Source organism: Lagenorhynchus albirostris, chromosome 12 (genome assembly GCF_949774975.1).
Source record: "Lagenorhynchus albirostris chromosome 12, mLagAlb1.1, whole genome shotgun sequence".
NCBI classification, from domain to species: domain Eukaryota; kingdom Metazoa; phylum Chordata; class Mammalia; order Artiodactyla; family Delphinidae; genus Lagenorhynchus; species Lagenorhynchus albirostris.
The window spans coordinates 39594742-39617401 of record NC_083106.1 but is presented as its reverse complement, the minus strand read 5'-3'; the positions used below and the strand labels follow the sequence as shown (position 1 = coordinate 39617401).

The 22660-nt window shown below is 32.6% G+C and overlaps 1 protein-coding gene across 1 annotated transcript in view; it reads right to left on the bottom strand.

Annotated features, from left to right (window-relative positions):
• The window catches only part of TBC1D32 (TBC1 domain family member 32), a 183208-nt gene that overhangs the window by 9142 nt on the left and 151406 nt on the right, over positions 1-22660 (bottom strand). Inside the window, exons 31-33 of the mRNA XM_060167378.1 lie at positions 21973-22127; positions 15854-15994; positions 1243-1431 (exon numbers count right to left, since the gene is read on the bottom strand). Of these exons, the coding sequence (XP_060023361.1) occupies positions 1243-1431; positions 15854-15994; positions 21973-22127 (485 nt within the window). The remainder of the gene's footprint in view (positions 1-1242; positions 1432-15853; positions 15995-21972; positions 22128-22660) is intronic.

Below are 22660 nucleotides of genomic sequence, written 5' to 3'. Positions count from 1 at the left end.
ATAAGAGGTTAGATAATTATAAGTTAGGAGATATAAAAATATAAGAGTTTGGGGAAATTTCAGACTGAAATCTCTATAACTGACCACTGCAACTAATGAAAATGTCCCTTACTGAAAAGGAACACACATTTTGTCCTCAACATAATTCTCATTTACTTAACCATCCCTGTTCTCCAAATTACCTCTTACAGACCACTTTTTTCTTTTTCTACCTAAGTTTTCCTTCTACATGTATGACCATTGTCTTGTTATACTTTATTTCATTAAAAATGTTTCTAAGATAATTCTATTGATATATGTAGAAAGTTTGAGACCTTTTGAATTCAGTATTTATGAAGTAAAAATGCTTGATAGTTTCGCAATCTTAAATAATCAATAACATGTACTTACAAAAAATCATCATTAAATGAAAAATAACTGATAAGTATCTAATGGTAAAGAATAAAGATAAAATTAATTCACGTAGCAATTATCTGTCCACCTAGAAAAAACCTAATGTTGGTTTTGGTGTATGTATGCATATGCGTGCATATGTGTGTCTGAGGGTAGCAGGGGGAGGGAAACATATTTTAAATTCAAGGAAAGATTTTAGCTTAAAACAAAAAGTTGGATTTCCAGGAAGAATCACACATAGAGATATATTTATATAACTTGCATTTTCTAAAGTCCAGAGCTTCAAAAGTCCCATTATTGTGAGAAAGAAAGCAGCTATATCTTGCTTTAAAATATTAACTTATATATAGTAGAGACTTTTTTAAAAAGAGTGTTATGATAGAATCTTTCATGGAAACCTTTTATAAAAATATTTGATAGTTTAGAAAAATATGAAGGTATAGGCAATTACATTAAATGTTTTTAAAAAGTATCAAAGCTCTGTATTAACACACAGTAACTTGAACTTTTATTGACTAAGTAAGATATAGGAATATCCAAAAAAAAAAAAAAAAAAAGCCCTTTTGGCACAGCATACTGGCTGAAAGCAAAATTTTGTAGCCAGGCAGCTTAACTTCATATCCCAGGCCCACCACTCTCTAGCACCACTCACCAGCTGTAAAATCTTGGGTAATTTATTTAACTCAGTGCCTTGGTTTCCTCATCTCTAAAATAAAGATAATACCTACCTCTCAAGGTTGTTTTTAGGATTTCATGAGTGTCTAGAAAAATATCTGGCATTAGACACACCATCAAAGTTGACCATTAACTTTCAGCCAAAATTTTTCCTCTAGAAGTAAAGTTACTTACTTTTAGGAAAACCTGCAGATCTTGAATCTGAGTGTGCTGTAGAATGTCTTGTTGTAGATGTTTGAATATAGCTATACAGATATACACTTGATAATCAGGACCAAGGAAAATACAAGTAGCAATATAATGGCAGATTTCTATCCAATCTAAATAATTCCAAAAACACTGAGTTATCCATTGCAGGCAAATCTAGGGAAAGAAAAAAAAAAGAATTTAGTTCATTAGAAAGCTTATAAAGCCATATTTGACTTTTAAAAAACAGTACCCAATAACTCACACAAAACCAATGAAGAGCTTAGCATTTAATCAAAATAAAAAGACATTTTGCATACAAGAAGCCTAATAAGGATGCTTCACCTATTTGCCTAATGTGTGAGAAAAGTTTCATGGCCTTGGGATTCAGGACTTAGGGGTAACTGGATGGTGTTCACACTGTTCATTATGCTATTGCTAAATGCCTTATTTAGTCATATTTTCCTCCTCTTACCATAACACCAGTCTGCTCTCTACAGATAACAAATGCTGAGACTATTTTAATTCAGAGATCGGAGCTTTTTCTATTCTACCTATAATCACAGCTGTATAATTATGCAGATGATGATTGCTAAATATGCATATGGACTCTTGGTGAATCAGAAAACAATTTAAACCAACTAGAATTATATAACATAAAAACTGAGAGCTAATGAATAGAATTCAAAAATGAGACTTTTTACAAAAATCATTTACTTTACTTTCTGAATAATATTTTTCAGATTATAAAAGTAATACATACCCATCACAAAAACAAACAGAAAACTTAAAAAAATACAGTGATTAACATTGTTAATATTTTGGTACATTAATGTTGCAGGTGGAATTGTGTCTCCCCCCAAAAATACGTCAAAGTCCTAAACCCCAGGACCTATGAATGTGACATTATTTGAAAACAGCGTCTTTACAGAGGTAATCAAGTTAAAATGAGGTCATTAGGGTGAACCCTATTCCAATATGACTGGTATCAAGGAAACTGAACAATCTGAACACACACAGAAGGCAGAAGTTGAAAGGACACACATGGAGAATGTCACGTGAAGACAGAAGATTGGAGTGATGCATCTATAAGCCAAGGAATATCTAAGGCTACCAGAAGCTAGGAGAGGGCCATCAAACAGTTCTTTCCCCAGTGCCTTCAAAGGGAACAGAGCCTTGCCAACACTTATCCCCCAAAACTGTGAGATGATAAATTTCTGTTGTTTTAAGTTATTGACTTTGTAGTACTTTGATACTACAGTCCTGGGAAACTAAGACAATTACTTTCCAATATTTTTAATTTATGATTTACAATTTACCACTGAGGAAAGATTTCTTTGATTGAACCTCTCTTCCCTATAGTTTTGTTCTTTAGAGGTGGGAAGGAACGGAGGAGATATGGAGGCTTATCTCACTTTGTCATAGATAAAGTAGACATACACAAATTTTCCTTTTTGTTCCACTGTTTTGACCTTTAAAAAGTATATTATTGAACAGTTTCTAAAATTTGCTTTTATTTCCCTGATTCAGTTTAGAGGGATGCTGCTTCTGCTTTTAACTGCCTTTATCAAGGTGTATTGGTTTGCTGAGGTTGTCGTAACAAGGTAACAGACTGGGTGACTTAAACAACAGAAATTTATCTTCTCTAGATTTTGGAGAAGCCCACGGTTAAGGTATTGGCAAGGTTGGTTTCTTCTGAGGCCTCTCTCCTTGGCTTGTAAATGGCCGTCTTCTCCCAACGTTTTCACATGGTCTTTCTCTTGTACGTGTCTGGTGTCCAAATTTCTTCTTATAAATACACTGATAATATTGGATTCAGACCCACCCTAATGACCTCATTTTAACTTAATTACCCCTTTAAAGACTCTGTCTCCAAATACAGTCTCATTCTGAGGTACTGAGGGTTAGGACTTCAACATATGAATTTTGCAGGGGGGGTGCAGGGAGGGAAGGGCACAAATCAGCGCATACCAGATGGTATCATAAAATTTTTGTTTTCCATACATCATTACTCATGTCAACCATTAACCTTTTAATTTCAGGCTATTATAGGCATATATTTTCATCTCATTTTCTGGTCATAGTTCTTATTATTGATAATGCCAACTATACATGACCAAATTTTTTTTTTTTTAACTTTAATTCTGTTTCAGGTATCAGATTTTCCTTTACAAATATTATGTTCCCTTCTATTATGTTTCAAAATCTTTTCATAGAGCCCATCGGTTAACTCAATATTGAATTAAAATATATCTGTGAACATCCAATATTTGTCAACAGGAAGGATATATTTAATTTCCTTTGGTCACAACTTTACTTTTCACTTGGCAGCAACAGGATTCTTCTCCTAGATCTTGACCTGGAGGGAAGGTTGGTATGCAAAGCTCATCACCAACTTCCACTGCCTAATCAAGTATCCACACAGTATAGCTCAGCTGCCCTGGAGAGGAAATACATCTCTTGCTCCTACTTGACTAGATGGCTTGAAAGAGTCAGTGGTTCTTTGACTAGAAGCAAAACGTTTTTAATTCCCTAATGCACTGCTGCCAGGCTTCTGTCTGTTCTTTGCTACAGATGTTAATACCAATCAACTTAGGGCCACGCTTTGTTAATGAAAATGAGAGACTCTGGATGAATGAAGAAGGAGAAACAACTGAAGAGTGAAAATTAATACAAATGATCCAAGTAGCCAGAGAAAGCAGTTCCCATTCAGTTGTCAGCTTCATAGGTGACTAGCAAGTTGACAGTAATGAAGGGGTAACAGTTTCTATCTTCTTTCTAGTTGGCCTATTCTACAGGTTGAATGGTGTGGAACTGTTGTTCGTCAACTCATTTTGACCTTTAAGCCTAGCAATTTTATATGATTCAAACAAACATATCCAAAGTCAAAATACTTATTTATCCATAAAGCTTTACCCATATTGGTTAAAAAAAGTTGCCCCCAAATCTGCAATTACTTATTTATTATACATAGTTTCTAATGCAGTGGCAATTTTCTGGCATCTATGCAACATTCATGCAGTGTTTTCTATACAATGTCTATTTTTTTCCATTAAATGGAGAATAATACCAGCCTTTTCTACACATAGGAAATTTAGGAAAGGAAAAAGCGATTATAATTGAAAGCACTCTGAAAATATATCAAGTGCTATGTAAATGTTTTTCTATAACAAAGGTACAAATGTTTATTATTTAACAAACATTTATGTACCTAATCTACAAGTGTTATAATTCTTCTGTGAACAAAAGACATTTAGTTCCTGCTCTCATGGGACTTATATTTAAAGAGGAGACATACACTTTTTAAATATATGACCTTCTTCACTTGGTAGGAACTGTATCTGCTATTGCTATTATATGTGTAAGATACTCCAGAATTATTAAATTGTAATAGAATTCTAAAACACTATTCCCCTGGAAGAATGCTGAACCATGAGTTAAGGAAGTAACTTCTCTATATTTATAAAATGAAATAGTCCGTGAATCAGCTGACAGTCTAGGACTCCAACAGGACAAAAGAAATAGTATGTGTCCAAATAGACATGATGAACTTTTTTCTTTAACATTTTTATTATGGAATTATTCCAAATATACATAAAAGGAAAAAAGCAGTACATGAACCAGACTCATCAAAGCTTCAAAATTCTGACTGGCTGATATGTCTGAAGTCCATTTTCCTGTATAGGTTTCCCCTCTTTAAAAATTTTAAGATACAACACATCGTAAATTCCTATATGTTACATCTGTGTTTGCTTTAAAACAAACTGAATTAATTTTTCATTTCATTTACCACACATGACAAAAATAACAATCCAGAATAATAATACTAACATGACCACAAGCAATATAATTACTTAAAACAGTAGTATTTTTGCTGTTTTATTTGTCATTTAGACAATGTATTACTTGGCATGTACAGTCAAATTACTGTGTTTTAAAGTGCCTTTTAGGGTGTGGAGAAAAAGAAACCCTCCTATACTGTTGGTGGGAATGTAAACTGGTGCAGACCCTATGGAGAACAGTATGGAGGTCCCGTAAAAACTAAAAATAGAGCTACCATATGATCCAGCAATTCTACTCCTGGGCATATATCTGGAGAAAACTCTAATTTGAAAACATACATGCACCCCGATGTTCACTGCAGCACTATTTACAATAGCCAAGACATGGAAGCAACCTAAGTGTCCATCAACAGATGAATGGATACTGAAGACGTGGCACATATACACAATGGAATATTACTCAGCCATAAAAAAGAATGAAATAATGCCATTTGCAGCAACATGGATGGACCTAGATATTATCACACTAAGTGAAGTAAATCAGACAGAGAAACACAACTATCATATGGTATCACTTATATGTGGAATCTAAAAAAAACGATATAAATGAACTTATTTACCAAAACAGAGACTCACAGACATAGAGAACAAACCTATGGTTACCAGAGAGGATAACAGCAGGTGTGGGAGATAAATGAGGAGTTTGGGATTAACATATACACACTACTATATATAAAATAGGTAAATGACAAGGACCTACTGTAGAGCACAGGGAAGTATATTCAATGTCTTGTAATAACCTATAATGGAAAAGATTCTGAAAATAACATATATATACATATATATATACACACACATATATATGTATGTATAACTGAATCACTTACACAACATTGTAAATTAACTATAATTTAAAAATGGTTAAAAAAAATAAAGTGCCTCATAAGGTTATACTATCAAGTGGGTACTGTTAGGTTCATTTAATTATATGTGTTTATATTATATGAACTATTTAAATGACTCCAAAGTAAAAAGACAAAGTAAGGTATATTTCCTGATTCTTCAGCTTATTCTTTTCCCTATCCCTATAAGAAATCGTTTAACAAAATATGATACATTCTTTCATGTTTTTAATATAAGGATATTTGTACATGTATTTATATCTCCACCCTTTCTCATACAAATAGTAATGTACTAAACACTCTTTTTTGTCTCCACCTTTTTCTCACTTAAAAAAAGATCCTGTATATCACTCCATGGCAATATACAGAGGTACTTCTCATTCATTTTTATAACTGCATAGGGCTACCCTGTGGATAAACCATAACTCATTCAACAATCCCGTTTATGGACACTTGCATTATTTCTAGTCTTTTGATACTATATGCTATAAAAACATATTTGTTTTTATATATATGTTATATAAAAACATATTTTATATATATATAAACATATATATGTTTATATATATGTTATATATATATATGTTTTACATACATTTTCCATATTTTTGTCCGTGTATCTCTGGGATAGATTTCTATAAATGAGACTGCTGGATGAAAGGGTAAATGCACATATGTTTTTGCTAGATACTGCCAAATTCCCTCTTATGATAAGTCTCAAAAATACACTATATTTTCAAAACCAAGCAGTTGAGGCCTTACAGTCATTGAGAAAATATTATTAGTAGTTTACGGAATAGGTTACAAAGAAAGCGAAACAAACTAATTATGTTTTTATAGTAAACCAATGTTCCTTACACTGAATTATAATTTGAAACATTTGAATGTCTTTTTAGGATAAAGAGGGAGGAAAATCACTTATACAATATGCATCAAAACGTACCATAGCCTTCCTAGAAAATTTTGCTCCTTAATCATACTTAAGCTTATGCCAAAGCACATTAAGATGCAACACTGAGACAAACATAATTATTTTAGCTGAGGTAAATTATTCTCACTTGTATCTAGATATAAAAAAAACAATCTTCAAAGTATTTACTTAATTCTTAAGTAAAAACATTGGTTAGAGCAATTACTTATGGATACCTGATTAAGTCAAAATAGGTATGCTCTAAATGATCAAGTTTTATGATACAAAGACACTTTTTAACAGCTCTTCTGGCATTATTTGTTCATCATAGAAAGAATATTAGTAAAGTAAGATGTGGTTTAAAGTGAAGTCCTCGCTATCAGGGTGATATCAGTAAGTCAATTAACTCACTTCACTGATCCTGAATTTCTCCATTTGTCATGAAGTTAAAATTTTAAATGAAATAAGATCTGGAAACACACTTTTTATACTGCAAAAAGTTGTTATAAATAAAAAGGTAGTTTTTTTTTTTTTTTTTTTTTTTTTTTGCGGTACGCGGGCCTCCCACTGCTGTGGCCTCTCCCGCCGCGGAGCACAGGCTCCGGACGCGCAGGCTCAGCGGCCATGGCCCAGGGGCCCAGCCGCTCCGCGGCACGTGGGATCCTCCCGGACCAGGGCACGAACCCGCGTCCCCTGCATCGGCAGGCGGACTCCCAACCACTGCGCCACCAGGGACGCCCAAAAGGTAGTATTTTTGTTGCACTTCTAGACAAGACACTGTGTCAGACACTTAAAGGACTTGAAGATAGGTCAGGCACACATACCTTTAAGGAACTTCAACTAGTAAGAAAGAGGTAAACACACAAATAACGATTCCACAAAGAAAAAGATATATTTCTACCAGAAGAATAATACAGAAACTGCATACAAATTCAAAGCAGAATCATCTACTTGTAGGTGATCCAAAAAGCTTCCATTTGGACAGATATCAAGGATAAATACCTGACAAGTAAAGATGGGGCACAAGGAGGGAGAAGGTATCATTTTAAGTAGCAACATCAACAATGTGAGGAAAGGGAAAGCTTGGGGACACGCACATTTAAGAATGTGACTGAACAAGGGGCATTCCCAGTCTTGAAATTTAGATTTACATTTGTATAATTTTGCATTTTACAAAAGCACTATGTCACAAAATATGAAATAATAAAAGAGTTTTCTTTAATCCTGCTTTCATGGTGGGGGTAAATATATTCAGAGGATTATCCATGTTAGCCCACTTGCTGACACAGTATAGTACAATAATCACTGATATGCAGAATCACGACCCCAAGGAAAAAAAGATAAATTATTAAAGATAAAGGGTACTGCTTAAAGCACGCAAATTACTAAAATACAATAAAGTTTTTGTTACCAAAGAATAAAATTGGTCAAAAAGTTAGTTAGAACATGTGATTTTCTGTTCATTTAAAAAGAAAAAATATATATTTGAATTTTGATTTTCCTTCCAATCTCGGTTACTCAAACTCTAATCAACAAATATATATTTCTAACTACATTTAATTTTTTGTATTCTAGTTAAGCTTATTATTTTTACTGTAGAGATCTGTATATTTTATTTAACAGCCTGATCACAAATTCCTTCATTAATCAACCAATCCCTTAGTGTCTATAAATACGCAACTTCAAAAAGCACCGCTCCTAATTAGATGAGAATAAATAAGCTTTGAAATACAAAATTTGTACCCAAATAATTACTTAACCACATATACCTAGTTACTTAAAAGTTGTTCTCATAGTTCATAATTAGCAATAAAACGGCAAATAATATAAACAAAGCAATGATACACACTTAAGGCACAAAATGATTAGCTCACATAAGGAGCCATTAAAAAGGCATTTTTACATTAGATAAATTTAAGAAACATACTAACATTACTACTCAGAAATAATGCAGTAGTTTTTATTAGGTAAACCTGCTACATGTATGCAGTTTCAAATTGATAAACATATATCAAATTGTTAAAGAGATGCCAAAATGATAAAGAGGTACCAAATTCATATAGTGGGGCCTTAGGTATTGCAAGTTTTTCCCCACAGTTTTTAGTAGTCCATTCTTAAAGGTTATATGTTAGCAATTTAATAAATGATTGGAGATATTAGACAATATACATCATATTAATCAAGACTAGAATGACACAAGGAACTCTCAGGAACATACTGCTCCCTGGCTTGAATTATTAAAAAAAAAATAGAAAGAATGGATTGTTGAGCTTATAGTAAATATTTAAGTAACTACTTCCAAGCAGAATTAAACATTTTCTGTTTCAAAATTCTCACAAGTGTTTTAGGTACATACACAGTAAGAGCTAGAATTGGCACAGAAAGAATTGGCTTTTCCACTACATGCAATTCCTCTGTTATATTTAGACTTCTTATTGAACTTCAGGAAATTTAAAATTCAGCAGGCAGAGTAACCTGATGCAAGTAGTTGTAATAAATGACATAAGGTCTCTTCAAAATAAGTATAAAGGCACATATCATAATGTCAGGAACTATACTGTCTAGTTAAAAGAAAAAGACCTCCAGTAGGACAAACCCAAAGGAATGCAAAGATAGTTTACTATTAAAAAATCTATCAACATGTCCTATAAACAGGTCAAATAAGTTCCAAGATCAAGATAATCTTAACCATAAAGGAAGTTGACAAAATTCAACATTCTCACTTGATTAAAGAAATTAAAATTCAATACCTTACATAGACTAGAAAGATTCTTCCATAGCATGACAGGGAAAAATACTCTCCATAAATAGTTACTACTTAATGGTGAAATGCTGGATGAACTCCCAGTAATCATTCAAGTCTAAAACAAGTAAGCCACTATTACTTAGTATTATACTGGAAAATTTTCCAAAAATTTTCTGTTGAAGTATAGTTGACTTAAAATGTTATATTAGTTTCAGGTGTATAACACAGTAATTTGATATTTTTACAGCTTATACTCCATATAAAGTTATTCTACAATACTGACTATAATTCCTATGCTGTAATCAACAAATATATATTTCTAACTACATTTAATTTTTTGTATTCTAGTTAAGCTTATTATTTTTACTCTAGAGATCTGTATATTTTATTTAACAACATGCTTACTTAGTCGTGTGCACTTCTTAAACCCCTTCACCTATTTTGCTCCTCCACTCAAACCTCTCCCCTCTGGTAACTACTAGATTGTTCTCAGTATCTGTGAGTCTGCTTTTGATTTGTTATATATGCACCTTAATGTTCATATTCAGCACTATTTATGATAGCCAAGATATGGAGGCAAAATAAGTGTCCATCAACAGATAAACTGGATAGAAAAGATGTGGTACATATATATACAATGGAATATTATTCAGCCATAAAAAAGAATAAAATTTTGCCATTTGGGACAACATGGGATGGACCTGGAGGGTATTATGCTTAATGAAAAATTACATAATTAAAAAAAGAATGAAAGAGAAATAAAGTATATTAGAAGGTTGGAGGAAAAAATTAACAAAAATCTAGAAAAAACATATAACCAAATTAACATACAAAAGCTAATGACTTTACTAGTTATTAATAATAACCAAAGAGAAAATAGAACTGAAAAAGAGATCAAGCTAAACTAATTAGAAATATCTGTAATGAGAAATGTACTACACCTCTTTGGAAAAAGCTTTACAACTTTAGTAAAATATAACATAAAGAAAATAAATGTCAAAGCTTACCATGTTCCTAGATAGGAAAGTTGAGTACAGTGAGGATCTATAGTTTAACATAATAGCAATCTAAATTTCAAACTCAAATGCCCACTTTGAACTGGGAAAAATTACCTTAAAGTGCACATAGAGGAACCATTAGGTAGAAATAGCTAAACTAATTTTTTAAGGACAGAGTTAGCAAGGAAATGATAGGCTTACTCTTACTCCACTTTAAGACACAATATAAAGTTACAATAAGTAAAATACAATAGTAAATAAGTAAATGGCCAATATATTACAAAAATAAACGTAAAATATTTATTACTCAAGAACTGAAGAGATTTGGATAGTGGTAGTTACATTTAAAGACTATTTACAAGTTAATAGGAAACACTAAGACAGGTGGGCAATTAATAAAAAGATACATCTAATTAATAAAGCTATGGAATTATAATCAACCTTATTAATGTTTAAAAAACTCCCCAAACCTCCCAAATTTTAAAAATTTAGCAATTAGCTTTAAAAAAGCCAAATACGTGGTCCTGAAGGACAGAAAGTCTCTTCATTTTTCTTAGAAGAAAAATCAAAGCAATTTGATAATATGCATCAAGAGCCTTAAAAGTGTTCATATCTTTTTGATTAAGTATTTCTACCTTCTGGGACTCTGACCTAAAGATTCTAAAATTAGAAAAAAGGTTTAAGTTCTACAATAATAAACTTGAGCCTGATAACACAGTGAAGAAACAATCCACACTCCACCAATGAAGGACTAACCATGCACAGGAGGGAGACATCTGTGGCTACTGCATATGACATTTCCAATTCCAGGCCCTCAAAAAATCATTAAACCTTCCCAGTACCCCAAAAGCAGAGACAAGAACGCTAATTGTTAGATAAGATAGAGTATCTCACATACCAGATACACAGTGGTGATGAGAATTCTTGCCCTTAGTTACCCTACTTAATCCTTACAGAAGCCTTATGGAGGAGATATTATCATCGCCATTAAAAATGCAAATGGAAATCAAAAGAAAGCTGGAGTAGCAATTCTCATATCAGACAAAATAGACTTTAAAATAAAGACTATTACAAGAGACAAAGAAGGACACTATGTAATGATCAAGGGATCAATCCAAGAACATAATAACAACTGTAAATATTTATGTACCCAACATAGAAGCACCTCAATACATAAGGCAAATGGTAACAGCCATAAAAGGGTAAATTGATAGCAACACAATCATAGTAGGGGACTTTAAAACCCCACTTTCACCAATGGACAGACCATCCAAAATGAAAACAAATAAGGAAACATAAGCTTTAAATGACACACTAAACAAGATGGACTTAACTGGTATTTATAGGACATTCTGCCAAAAAAACAACAGAATAAACTTTCCTCTCAAGTGCTCATGGAATATTCTCCAGGAAACATCGTATCTTGGGTCACAAATCAAGCCTTGGTAAATTTAAGAAAATTGAAATCGTATCAAGTATCTATTCCGACCACGCTATGAGACTAGATATCAATTACAGAAAAAAATTTGTAACAAATACAAACACATGGAGGCTAAACAATACGTACTAAATAACCAAGACGTCACTGAAGAAATCAAAAAGGAAATCCAAAAATACCTAGAAACAAATTACAATGAAAACACAATGACCCAAAACCTACGGGATGCAGCAAAAACAGTTCTAAGAGGGAAGTTTATAGCAACACAATCCTACCTCAAGAAACAAGAAAAATATCCAATCAACAACCTAACCTTACACCTAAAGTAAATAGAGAAAGAAGAACAAAAAACCCCAAAGTTAGCAGAAGGAAAGAAATCATAAAGATCAGATTAGAAATAAATGAAAAAGAAATGAAGGAAACAATAGCAAAGATCAATAAAACTAAAAGCTGGTTCTTTGAGAAGATAAACAAAATTGATAAACCATTAGCCAGACGCATCAAGAAAAAAAGGGAGAAGACTCAAGTCAATAGAATTAGAAAGGAAAAAGGAGAAGTAACAACTGACACTGCAGAAATACAAAGAATCATGATACATTACTAAAAGTAACTATATGAAAATAAAATGGACAACCTGGAAGAAACGGACAAATTCTTAGAAGAGCACAATCTTCCGAGACTGAACCAGGAAGAAACAGAAAATATAAACAGACCAGTCACAAGCACTGAAATTGAAACTGTGATTAAAAATCTTCCAACAAACAAAAGCCCAGGACCAGATGGCTTCACAGGCAAATTCTATCAAACATTTAGAGAAGAGCTAACACCTATCCTTCTCAAACTCTTCCAAAATATAGCAGAGGGAGGAACACTCCCAAACTCATTCTGCGAGGCCACCATCACCCTGATACCAAAACCAGACAAAGATGCCACAAAGAAAGAAAACTACAGGCCAATATCACTGATGAACAAACATGCAAAAATCCTCAACAACATTCTAGCAAACAGAATCCAACAGCACATTAAAAGGATCATACACCTTGATCAAGTGGGGTTTATCCCACAGATGCAAGGATTCTTCAGTATATGCAAATCAATCAATGTGATACACCATATTAACAAATTGAAGGAGAAAAGCCATAGGATAATCTCAAAAGATGCAGAAAAAGCTTTTGACAAAATTCAACACTCATTTATGATAAAAACCCTCCAGAAAGTAGGCATAGAGGCAACCTACCTCAACATAATAAAGGCCATATATGAAAAACCCACAGCCAACACTGTTCTCAATGGTGAAAAACTGAAACCATTTCCACTAAGATCAGGAAAAAGACAAGGTTGCCCACTCTCACCACTATTACTCAACATAGTTTTGGAAGTTCTAGCCACAGCCATCAGAGAAGAAAAAGAAATAAAAGGAATCCAGATCAGAGAAGAAGTAAAACTGTCACTGTCTGCAGATGACATTGATACTATACACAGAGAATCCTAAAGATGTTACCAGAAAACTACTAGAGCTAATCAATGAATTTGGTAAAGTAGCAGGATACGAAATTAATGCACAGAACACTCTTGCATTCCTAAACACTGACGACGAAAAATTTGGAAGAGAAATTAAGGAAACCCTCCCATTTATCACTGCAAAAAAAAGAATAAAATACCTAGGAATAAACCTACCTAAGGAGACAAAAGACCTGTATGCACAAAACTATAAGACACTGATGAAAGAAATTAAAGATTAGAAAAACAGATGGAGAGATATACCACATTCTTATATTGGAAGAATCAACATTGTGAAAATGACTATACTTACCCAAAGAAGTCTACAGATTCAATGCAATCCCTATTAAACTACCAATGGCATTTTCCACAGAACTAGAACAAAAAATTTCACAATTTGTATGGAATACACAAAAGACCCCGAATACCCAAATCAATCTTGAAAAAGAAAAACAGAGCTGGAGGAATCAGGTTCCCAGGCTTCAGACTATACTAAGCTACAGTAATCAAGACAGTATGGTACTGGCACAGAAACAGAAAAATAGATCAAAGTTACAGGATAGAAAGCCCAGGGATAAACCCACACACAGTATGGACACCTTATCTTTGATAAAGGAGGCAAGAATATACAGTGGAGAAAAGACAGCCTCTTCAATAAGTGATGCTGGGAAAACTGGACAACTACATGTAAAAGAATGAAATTAGAACACTCCCTAGCACCATACACGAAAATAAACTCAAAATGGATTAAGACCTAAATGTAAGGCCAGACACTCTAAAACTCTTAGAGGAAAACATAGGCAGAATGCTCCATGACATAAATCACAGCAAGATCCTTTTTTACCCACCTCCTAGAGAAAGGGAAATAAAAACAAACATAAAGAAACAGGACCTAATGAAACTTAAAAGCCTTTGCACAGCAAATGAAACCATAAACAAGACGAAAAGACAAGCCTCAGAATGGGAGAAAATATTTGCAAATGAAGCAACTGACGAAGGATTAATCTCCAAAATATACAAGCAGTTCATGCAGCTCAATATCCAAAAAACAAACAACCCAATCCAAAAATGGGCAGAAGACCTAAATAGACATTTCTCCAAAGAAGATATACAGATTGCCAACAAGCACATGAAAGGATGCTCAACATCACTAATCATTAGAGAAATGCAAATCAAAACTACAATGAGGTTATCACCTCACACCAGTCAGAATGGCCATCATCAAAGAGTCTACAAACAATAAATGCTGGACAGGGTGTGGAGAAAAGGGAACCCTCTTGCACTGTTTGTGGCAATGTAAATTGATACAGCCACTATGGAGAACAGTATGGAGGTTCCTTCAAAAACTAAAAATAGAACTACCATACGACCTAGCAATCCCACTACTGGGCATATACCTGGAGAAAACCATAATTCAAAAAGAGTCATGTACCACAATGTTCACTGCAGCATTATCTGTATAGCCAGGACATGGAGGCAACCTAAGTGTCCATCGACAGATGAATGGATAAAGAAGATGTGATACATATATACAACGGAATATTACTAAGCCATAAAATGAAACGAAATTGAGTTATTTGTAGTGAGGTGGATGGACCTAGAGTCTGTCATACAGAGTGGAGTAAGTCAGAAAGAGAAAAACAAATACTGTATGCTAACACATATATGTGGAATTTAAAAAAAAAAGGTTCTGAAGAACCTAGGGGCAGGGCAGGAATAAAGATGCAGGCATAGAGAATGGACTTAAGAACACGTGGAGGGGGAAGGATAAACTGGGATGGAGGGAGAGAGTGGCATGGACATATATACACTACCAAATGTAAAATAGATAGCTAGTGGGAAGCAGCAACATAGCACAGGGAGATCAACTCCGTGCTTTGTGACCATCTAGAGGGGTGGGATAGGGTGAGTGAGAGTGAAGCGCAAAGGGAGGGGATATGGGGATATATGTATACATATAGCTCATTCACTTTGTTAGATAGCAGAAACTAACACACCATTGTAAAGCAATTATACTCCAATAAAGATGTTGAAAAAAAAAAAAGCTACATGTCATAGACTTTCAGAATGTCTATGTCTTGAATAGCTGAAACAGAACTCAACATCCGTGAATGCCAGGGATCTACAATAAAGCAAACCTATATGTTATAAAAGACCTAGGGGAAAAAAGCCAGTTTAAAGATTTAAACACATAGAGACGTATGACTACTTACAAAAATGACGTGATTAATTTCAATGTATTTCCTATATTTGATGAGAATGTAATTTTCTTTAAATACACTGAGATCTTGGAGTTGAAGAAATACTATTTCCTATGGATTACCTGTGATGGTGCAAAACCAGACATGTGAAAAGCTGAAAATACAAGTGGCACCTCTGCTTTCAGTAGCATTTCAATATAGTGAGTGCTGCAAAAATATACTGGATGAATGCCAGATTCTATAGTGTCAATAGGTAGGTATCTCTGCATAAAAGAGAAAAATTGAGAATTAATGAATATGCAGCTAATTTAAAACCAATCAAATTCATCTAAATCTTTTGCTCTAAATTGCTACTTCAAAATTACCATGGTGGCATAACAAGCTATTGCAAATTTTATGTAAGTTAAAAAGTTAGAACATTAAACACTATAGAAAGATTAAAACTCAATAAAGGCAGTATGATATACCTTCCTTCCAAGATAAAGGAATAAAATTAACACTTTGTAATTGTGACATATTGAATCCCTTACGGAATAATGGAGATGGATGTTGCATGAAAGAATAAATACATGTATGAGTACATGAGTAATAAATGCTTTACATTTTAAAACTAAGTATATTTCAATATGCTTATATATCCTTGGATTTAGTCAATGACTCTAAAACATCAAAAAGGTTTATTTAGTCTGTCAGCTCTTGGTATTTGCCTAATCCACTTTTTCTAAGTTAATGTTAAATAACCCAAATCTAAGCTCTAGTTACTAATAAGTGAAATTGGGAAATCCATAAGAAATTCATATCTAAAACTGTGATGCATTCCCATCAAAGTACTCAGGCTATCTATTTACAAATATATAAAATTTATTTCATATATTTTTATATTTATTTATATGTCTATGTATATATTGTATACATGTATAGATACATATACACATATATTTACAAACTTGCATTGCATTTTTCAGCCATTTCTTCATAAAGTCGGTTATTTTTTCAATTTAGTTCTTGGGTACAATTTATCATGAATGCTCAATGTTTTAATGAGTGTTACTTTAAACCCAACATCTAACCACAATAAATTTTTTAAACAAAGAATAAACATGAAGATGTAATTTTGTGTCAAGAAAAACTATTAGACTAGCAATTATATCCTACAGACTTATAATAAACATTGATACTCAAATTAGATCTGACTTCTAGAGAGCCCTTTTAACGTTTTTACCTTTACTGGGCAACTCAAACTTTTTTAATAAAAGAAAGTTAATACTTTAAAATCAAACTCATATATGACAATTACATAAGAGTTAAAATAAGGAGGATTTTTTCAAACTTTATACTGCTAAACCGTTTTTAAGGATTTAGGTTTGAGTAATATATGAAAATTTCTGAAATCAGTGAGTTGATTTATCAGTAGTTTTTGTGTTTTATCATTATGATAAATGGTTTACCATTTCACATTGTAGAAATATATATTTGTGGGAACATATAGGTACAAATATATATTTTATGATAGGTTCTTAGGGAGATATCTCACAGTACACAAAAAAAATATTATATACTGACAACTGAAGACATACATAGCATATTAAATGAACATCTTGTAGTCAACTTCAGATGGATGTGCAGACAAAGAAAATTACTTTTATTAAGTAGTTAAGAATAATAATATGAACTGAATGAGAATTAGTACCCTTTGATTTATCTTCTTTTGTTGAATACACAATGTTTCACTAATTACTATTTGTAGAGTAGAATTAATGAATCTAATAAATATATGTAAAAGCAAAATAAATCAACTTATACATATGTAATACTTTAATTTTCAATGCAAACTTAGCTAATAATTTTCTGAATATATATATATAATAGTGTAAGAATTGTATATATTGGAAATATTTCTTACACAGTGTTCTCTAATTTGCATTAAAAACAACATATTTAGAATAGGTTTGTATAGAGATGGAGATAATAGACTAATTAATTACCTTCTCAAAGAAAATAAAACATTATTATGTAATGGATTCCCAAAGATAAGGCAAGAATTCTTCTACTCTTATGAATTATACTCTGTTGGAAGAAATTATGCCATAAATTTTGGTAACCAACACAGCTCCTAGCGCCAAGCCCTGCACAGAGTAGCTACTCAACAAATTGACTGAATGACAACAACATACTAATGATTGCACACTGTAATCACAGGAAACTTTCTTATAATAAAAGTTTTGTTTTGTTATTTTTGTTTTGTTTTGTTTTGTTATTATTATTTGCCTATTATTATTTCATAACTCTAATTTACAGGAAATGGTATTCATAAAACCAAATCAATAATGACAGCTCTGAGTCACATGAATATAACAAGGAATCTTCTGAATCATCAAATTATAAATTATGTTTGTTATACTTTTAGTGTTTTGGTATATTTTGGTTAGTCATAACTCTTGGAAAGCATGGTAATGCTTAATAAAAGGTAACTCTAAATAAAATTCAGAATATAGGATTAAGCAGGCCACATATAGGATCACAGCGCTTAATAGATCACCTAAGTAACATATACCCTAGGCCAGTATCATGCAAAAAATTATCAGTACCAAAATGTTCATGTTATGCCACTTCTTAGAGTATTTGGCTTTAATGATTAAAAATGAAAGATATGTGCTTAAAGAAATGAAACACAGTAAGCAGTCTTAGTTTTTTTCTTCCACTAGAGGTAGTTCTGATGAGTCATTTTATTCCTGACACTAAGAAAAATCTATGGAAATTAAATAGAAAGACCCTGTTAGAAAAGACAAACTCTCCAAACCAATCCAAACTGATCCAATCCAATCCAGTCCAGCCCTCCACTCTAGGGTCCTGTGGGCAGAGAACAGGCCGTGTTTCATTGGCAGTGCTGCAGTGACTCTGTGCAGCACGGCATCATGCACATCGTGCAGAGGGGCGAACAGAAAACTCTGGAGATATCTTTTTAAACTTTGATTCTATAATTCTAAAAAACAAATCTTTCTCCTCTCAGGGAAAAGAAAAACACATAGGAAAATGGAATCTTCAAATATGATTAAGATTTAAAGTCGCATGTGAGAAAGGGAAGGGGTTTTGACACCTGTCCTCTTTCCAAGCAAGTGACTGGTTACATGACTTACCATTGCTAATGCCCTGCAAATGGATCACAAATGTGCCATGACATAATGGTTGTAAAATTTAAATCAAATGAATATTTCAATGCTATTAGAATTTTTAACTCCAAACTTCCCGCGTTAGGTAGTTATTACTTTATTTTATGAAGAGGAAGATATAGATATTCGCATACGCTCTTATTTTATCTATATAAATAATATAATGTATATAAAGTAAGTTTCCCATGATACCTTCCTGTTGAACTACAGTACTTCATTCAAAAGCCACTTCAGCCTGGTTTACCATCAATGGAGTTTTGGTTTTATGTGCATTAAAATACTTCAGTTTTTATTTCAATTTAATTTGTTCTATTTCATATGTTTCTACTAACAGAGAAGGCATATATAACTGTAACTTTTATTATAATTATTGTTTGAGATTAGGTATTCCTCCATGGAAATAACTGATTTCTTGATTTTTCTTAATCTATATTTATTAACAGCTTTGATGTTAACAATTAGTCAAACTGATTCTTGATGAAATTCCATAAAAAATGATTATTTTTATCATTCAGGAAGGATTTTCTTAAGGACAAAGAAAATTGGAAGATAATTTAATTAAATCAATACATTAAAGAGTTCTGGTCTAAACAGCTTAAGGACACATTTTTCAAATTATTTTTATCTCACAATAATAGTAATAGTTTATAAAATTTTGAGAACTTCAAATTACTATTTCATTATGTCCTATACTGTTTATCCTAGGCCAAATTTTTAAACCTTTTTGGTGCAATTTGCTTACAACACTTTTACGAATGTAGAGGAGCTCTCTTAAATACACTTCCTAAAGTAATAAAAAAGCCTACTGTCCTTTACAAATTTCTATTTAAATATTAATTCATATATTCAGCACATTTACTGAATAATTATGATGGGACATAGTTTGGGACATGTCAGCAAACAAAACCCTGCCCTCAGAGAGCTTATGTTTAAGTGTATAAATAATAAACAAATACATAAATTAAGAAGCATAGTGGGAATTGATGTAGGCTATGGAACAAAAGGAAAAAAATAGAACAGGGTAATGAGGTAGGGGAATGGGGGACTGGGGGAACAGGTTGAAGCTTTTTTGAGGTGGATTACAAAAATGTGGTATTGTGCTAAAGATGGTGGACAAGTCTGTGCTATTAATGGCTAAAGCTAAAGTGTCTTTAACATGTCTTGTGGCAACTGCAGATTTGCTTAAGTTGTCAACCTGCATAGAAAGTGTCAGTGTAATGTCTGAGACCAATGGAACAAGCATAATAGAAAAGGACCACTTTTTAAGTAATATATTAAAGTCTATTACTGCATGCAGTAACAAGGAAAGTGGCACAGCAAAAACACCAATCCAAAAGATTACTAAATCAAAAACATTTAAACTATGGAGTACTGACTATATGGACATTAGTAACTGCACTTAGCTAACAGTTCTAGATAGAATCCTTGAAGAGGAATGTTTAGCAGAATGTTATTTGTTTTACAAAGAAACAGTAAAACAAACTACTGGTAATAAAATAAATAAAATATTCAACTTGGTATATTTGTACTTGAAAAGGAAAAGAAATGATACTACAGAAGGCACTGCATGAGTCTTCACTGATGATACAGATGCACCAACAGAAAGGTGTCAAGATTTTACATCGAGAGCTCATTCTAAAACCCGAGTAATGTCACTCCATTCCATTCACGGATCTATATTCCATATTAAATTGATGCTATCAAAATGGCAAATCTGATAAACTCAAAGCTGCTAGAGTCCTGCCTGATTTCAGTTTTATAGGAAGAAATGCTAGTGGAGCACATCACTCTTGTTGTGTTAAAAATAAAATAATGTGTGAGAAAACTAGGTTTATAGCGTCAAAGCAAAAACGCAACTTTACAAAATTATGGTTAAAAACAGTTCATTGGTGATGTCTGACTGTGTCACACTCTGAACACTAAAGTAGAATACTTAAGACTAGTGGCATGTAGGTATCATTTTAAAATACTTGACATGAAAATGTGTGATAGACTTAAAATCCATACTTATTATCAAAAGAATGTTCAACATTACATTTGTAAATGAAAGAGTGAAAGACCTTTAAGATATTTTAAATCTTCACATACAATTTAAAGAATTGTTCAAACTCTGGTTAACAGAAGGAAAACAGTTCCATTGATTGGAGAAAAGCTAGTACATAGCTTTTTGCCTTTTGCTTCCTGCTATTCACGTGAGCAAATTTCTCATTACGGTGAAGTATTATTCAGGAATTACATACAGCTATTTCAAGCATAAAATCATAAAATTTCAATATTTAATGTATTCCTTGGTGCTTTCTTTTCTTTATCACAAATACATATTGCAAAAGCATGTCATAAATGCTTTCATTTAACTTGACATTGATACCCTCTAGCCCCCTTAACAACTTATCCTTGGGTACCGTGTAATTCTGTTGTCCAAGGATAACATGTCATGAAAAAGGTTTGGGAAGCATTAGCATGGCTTATTTTAATGGACAGTTTCCCCAAATTGGAGGTCTTAAATGCAATAAGTACGTAAGTAAAACAAAATACAGAAACTTTAATAGAGGGATGCACTTACCTTTAAACTTGGATCTCATGGAACTAGTAAAATCTTTAAAAATACACTATACTACCTTAACCAAAACTCATCATAGATTTCCAAAATGTATATAAAGTTAGTGTGCTTTTCCTCTATACAATATGGATACAATTCCAACTTATTATTGTCTCATACTATAATTTAACCAGAGATTCTTTCTAACACAGCAAGAATAAAAATATCCATTCAATAGTTTTCTTTATATATATGGAATTTTATAATTTACTAAATGACAAGTTTAAAATTTAATAATGCACCTATTATCACTAATCTTTCATTAAGTTACCATTAGGTAAGACAGCAAGTATTTGAGAAAATGCCAAATCTATATCTTCAAAAGGAATCACTCAAAATTGCATTCAGATAGAAAACGAATATTGAGTACATAGCGCACTCTACAAATAAAATAATAAGATCCCAATGAATTTAAATAGGATTTTCCTTAAAATTTAAAATACTCCTTTAAAAATAGACTAAAAAGTCTTACAGAAATATGTAGTCTTGGCAACCAAAGGAAAGCAGAAGTCAGAAGCCTGGAGAACTGCTGAAGAAATCGGAATGTTTTGTCTTTGTCCCCCAACATTATTATGAACAAAGAAGATACAAACCAGTCATGGCCAGTGTAACTCCCCTGCAAGCAGACTGAAAAGCAGTTAAGGAACTTTTATAATAGTTTATCTTAACATGGTGAGATATAAGAACTCCATAAATATTCATTTCCAGAATCTCAGGAAAGAGATATTAAGGACAGTTAGTCCTTTTGTCTTCAACCAATTTATAAGCTATTGATATAAAATCAAACTTTATTAATAAATCACTTGCACAGTGACTATTTTAATGTTAACATGCATGCTGACACGCCCAGTGGAGGCCAACAGCACCAGCAACTGGAGGAAAAACTATCTGTTCCGTGGAAACACACTGTTCAAGTCACTAACACAATAGTACCATCCTTTCTCTAGTTTAGGTTATCTGCCAAATTATTAGCATAATCAAGTATTAAAAAAAAACCACATATGTTGAGAATTCAGTAATGCAAAAGATCTGTATACACTTTTTTCTTAAAGTCAAACCCTATTTCTGAAAGATAACGCATTCAAATAAAATAAATGCATGTTTTATTCTAGATTTACTAGAGTATTATTCTGATTTACTAAACCTAAAACTTCCTTATA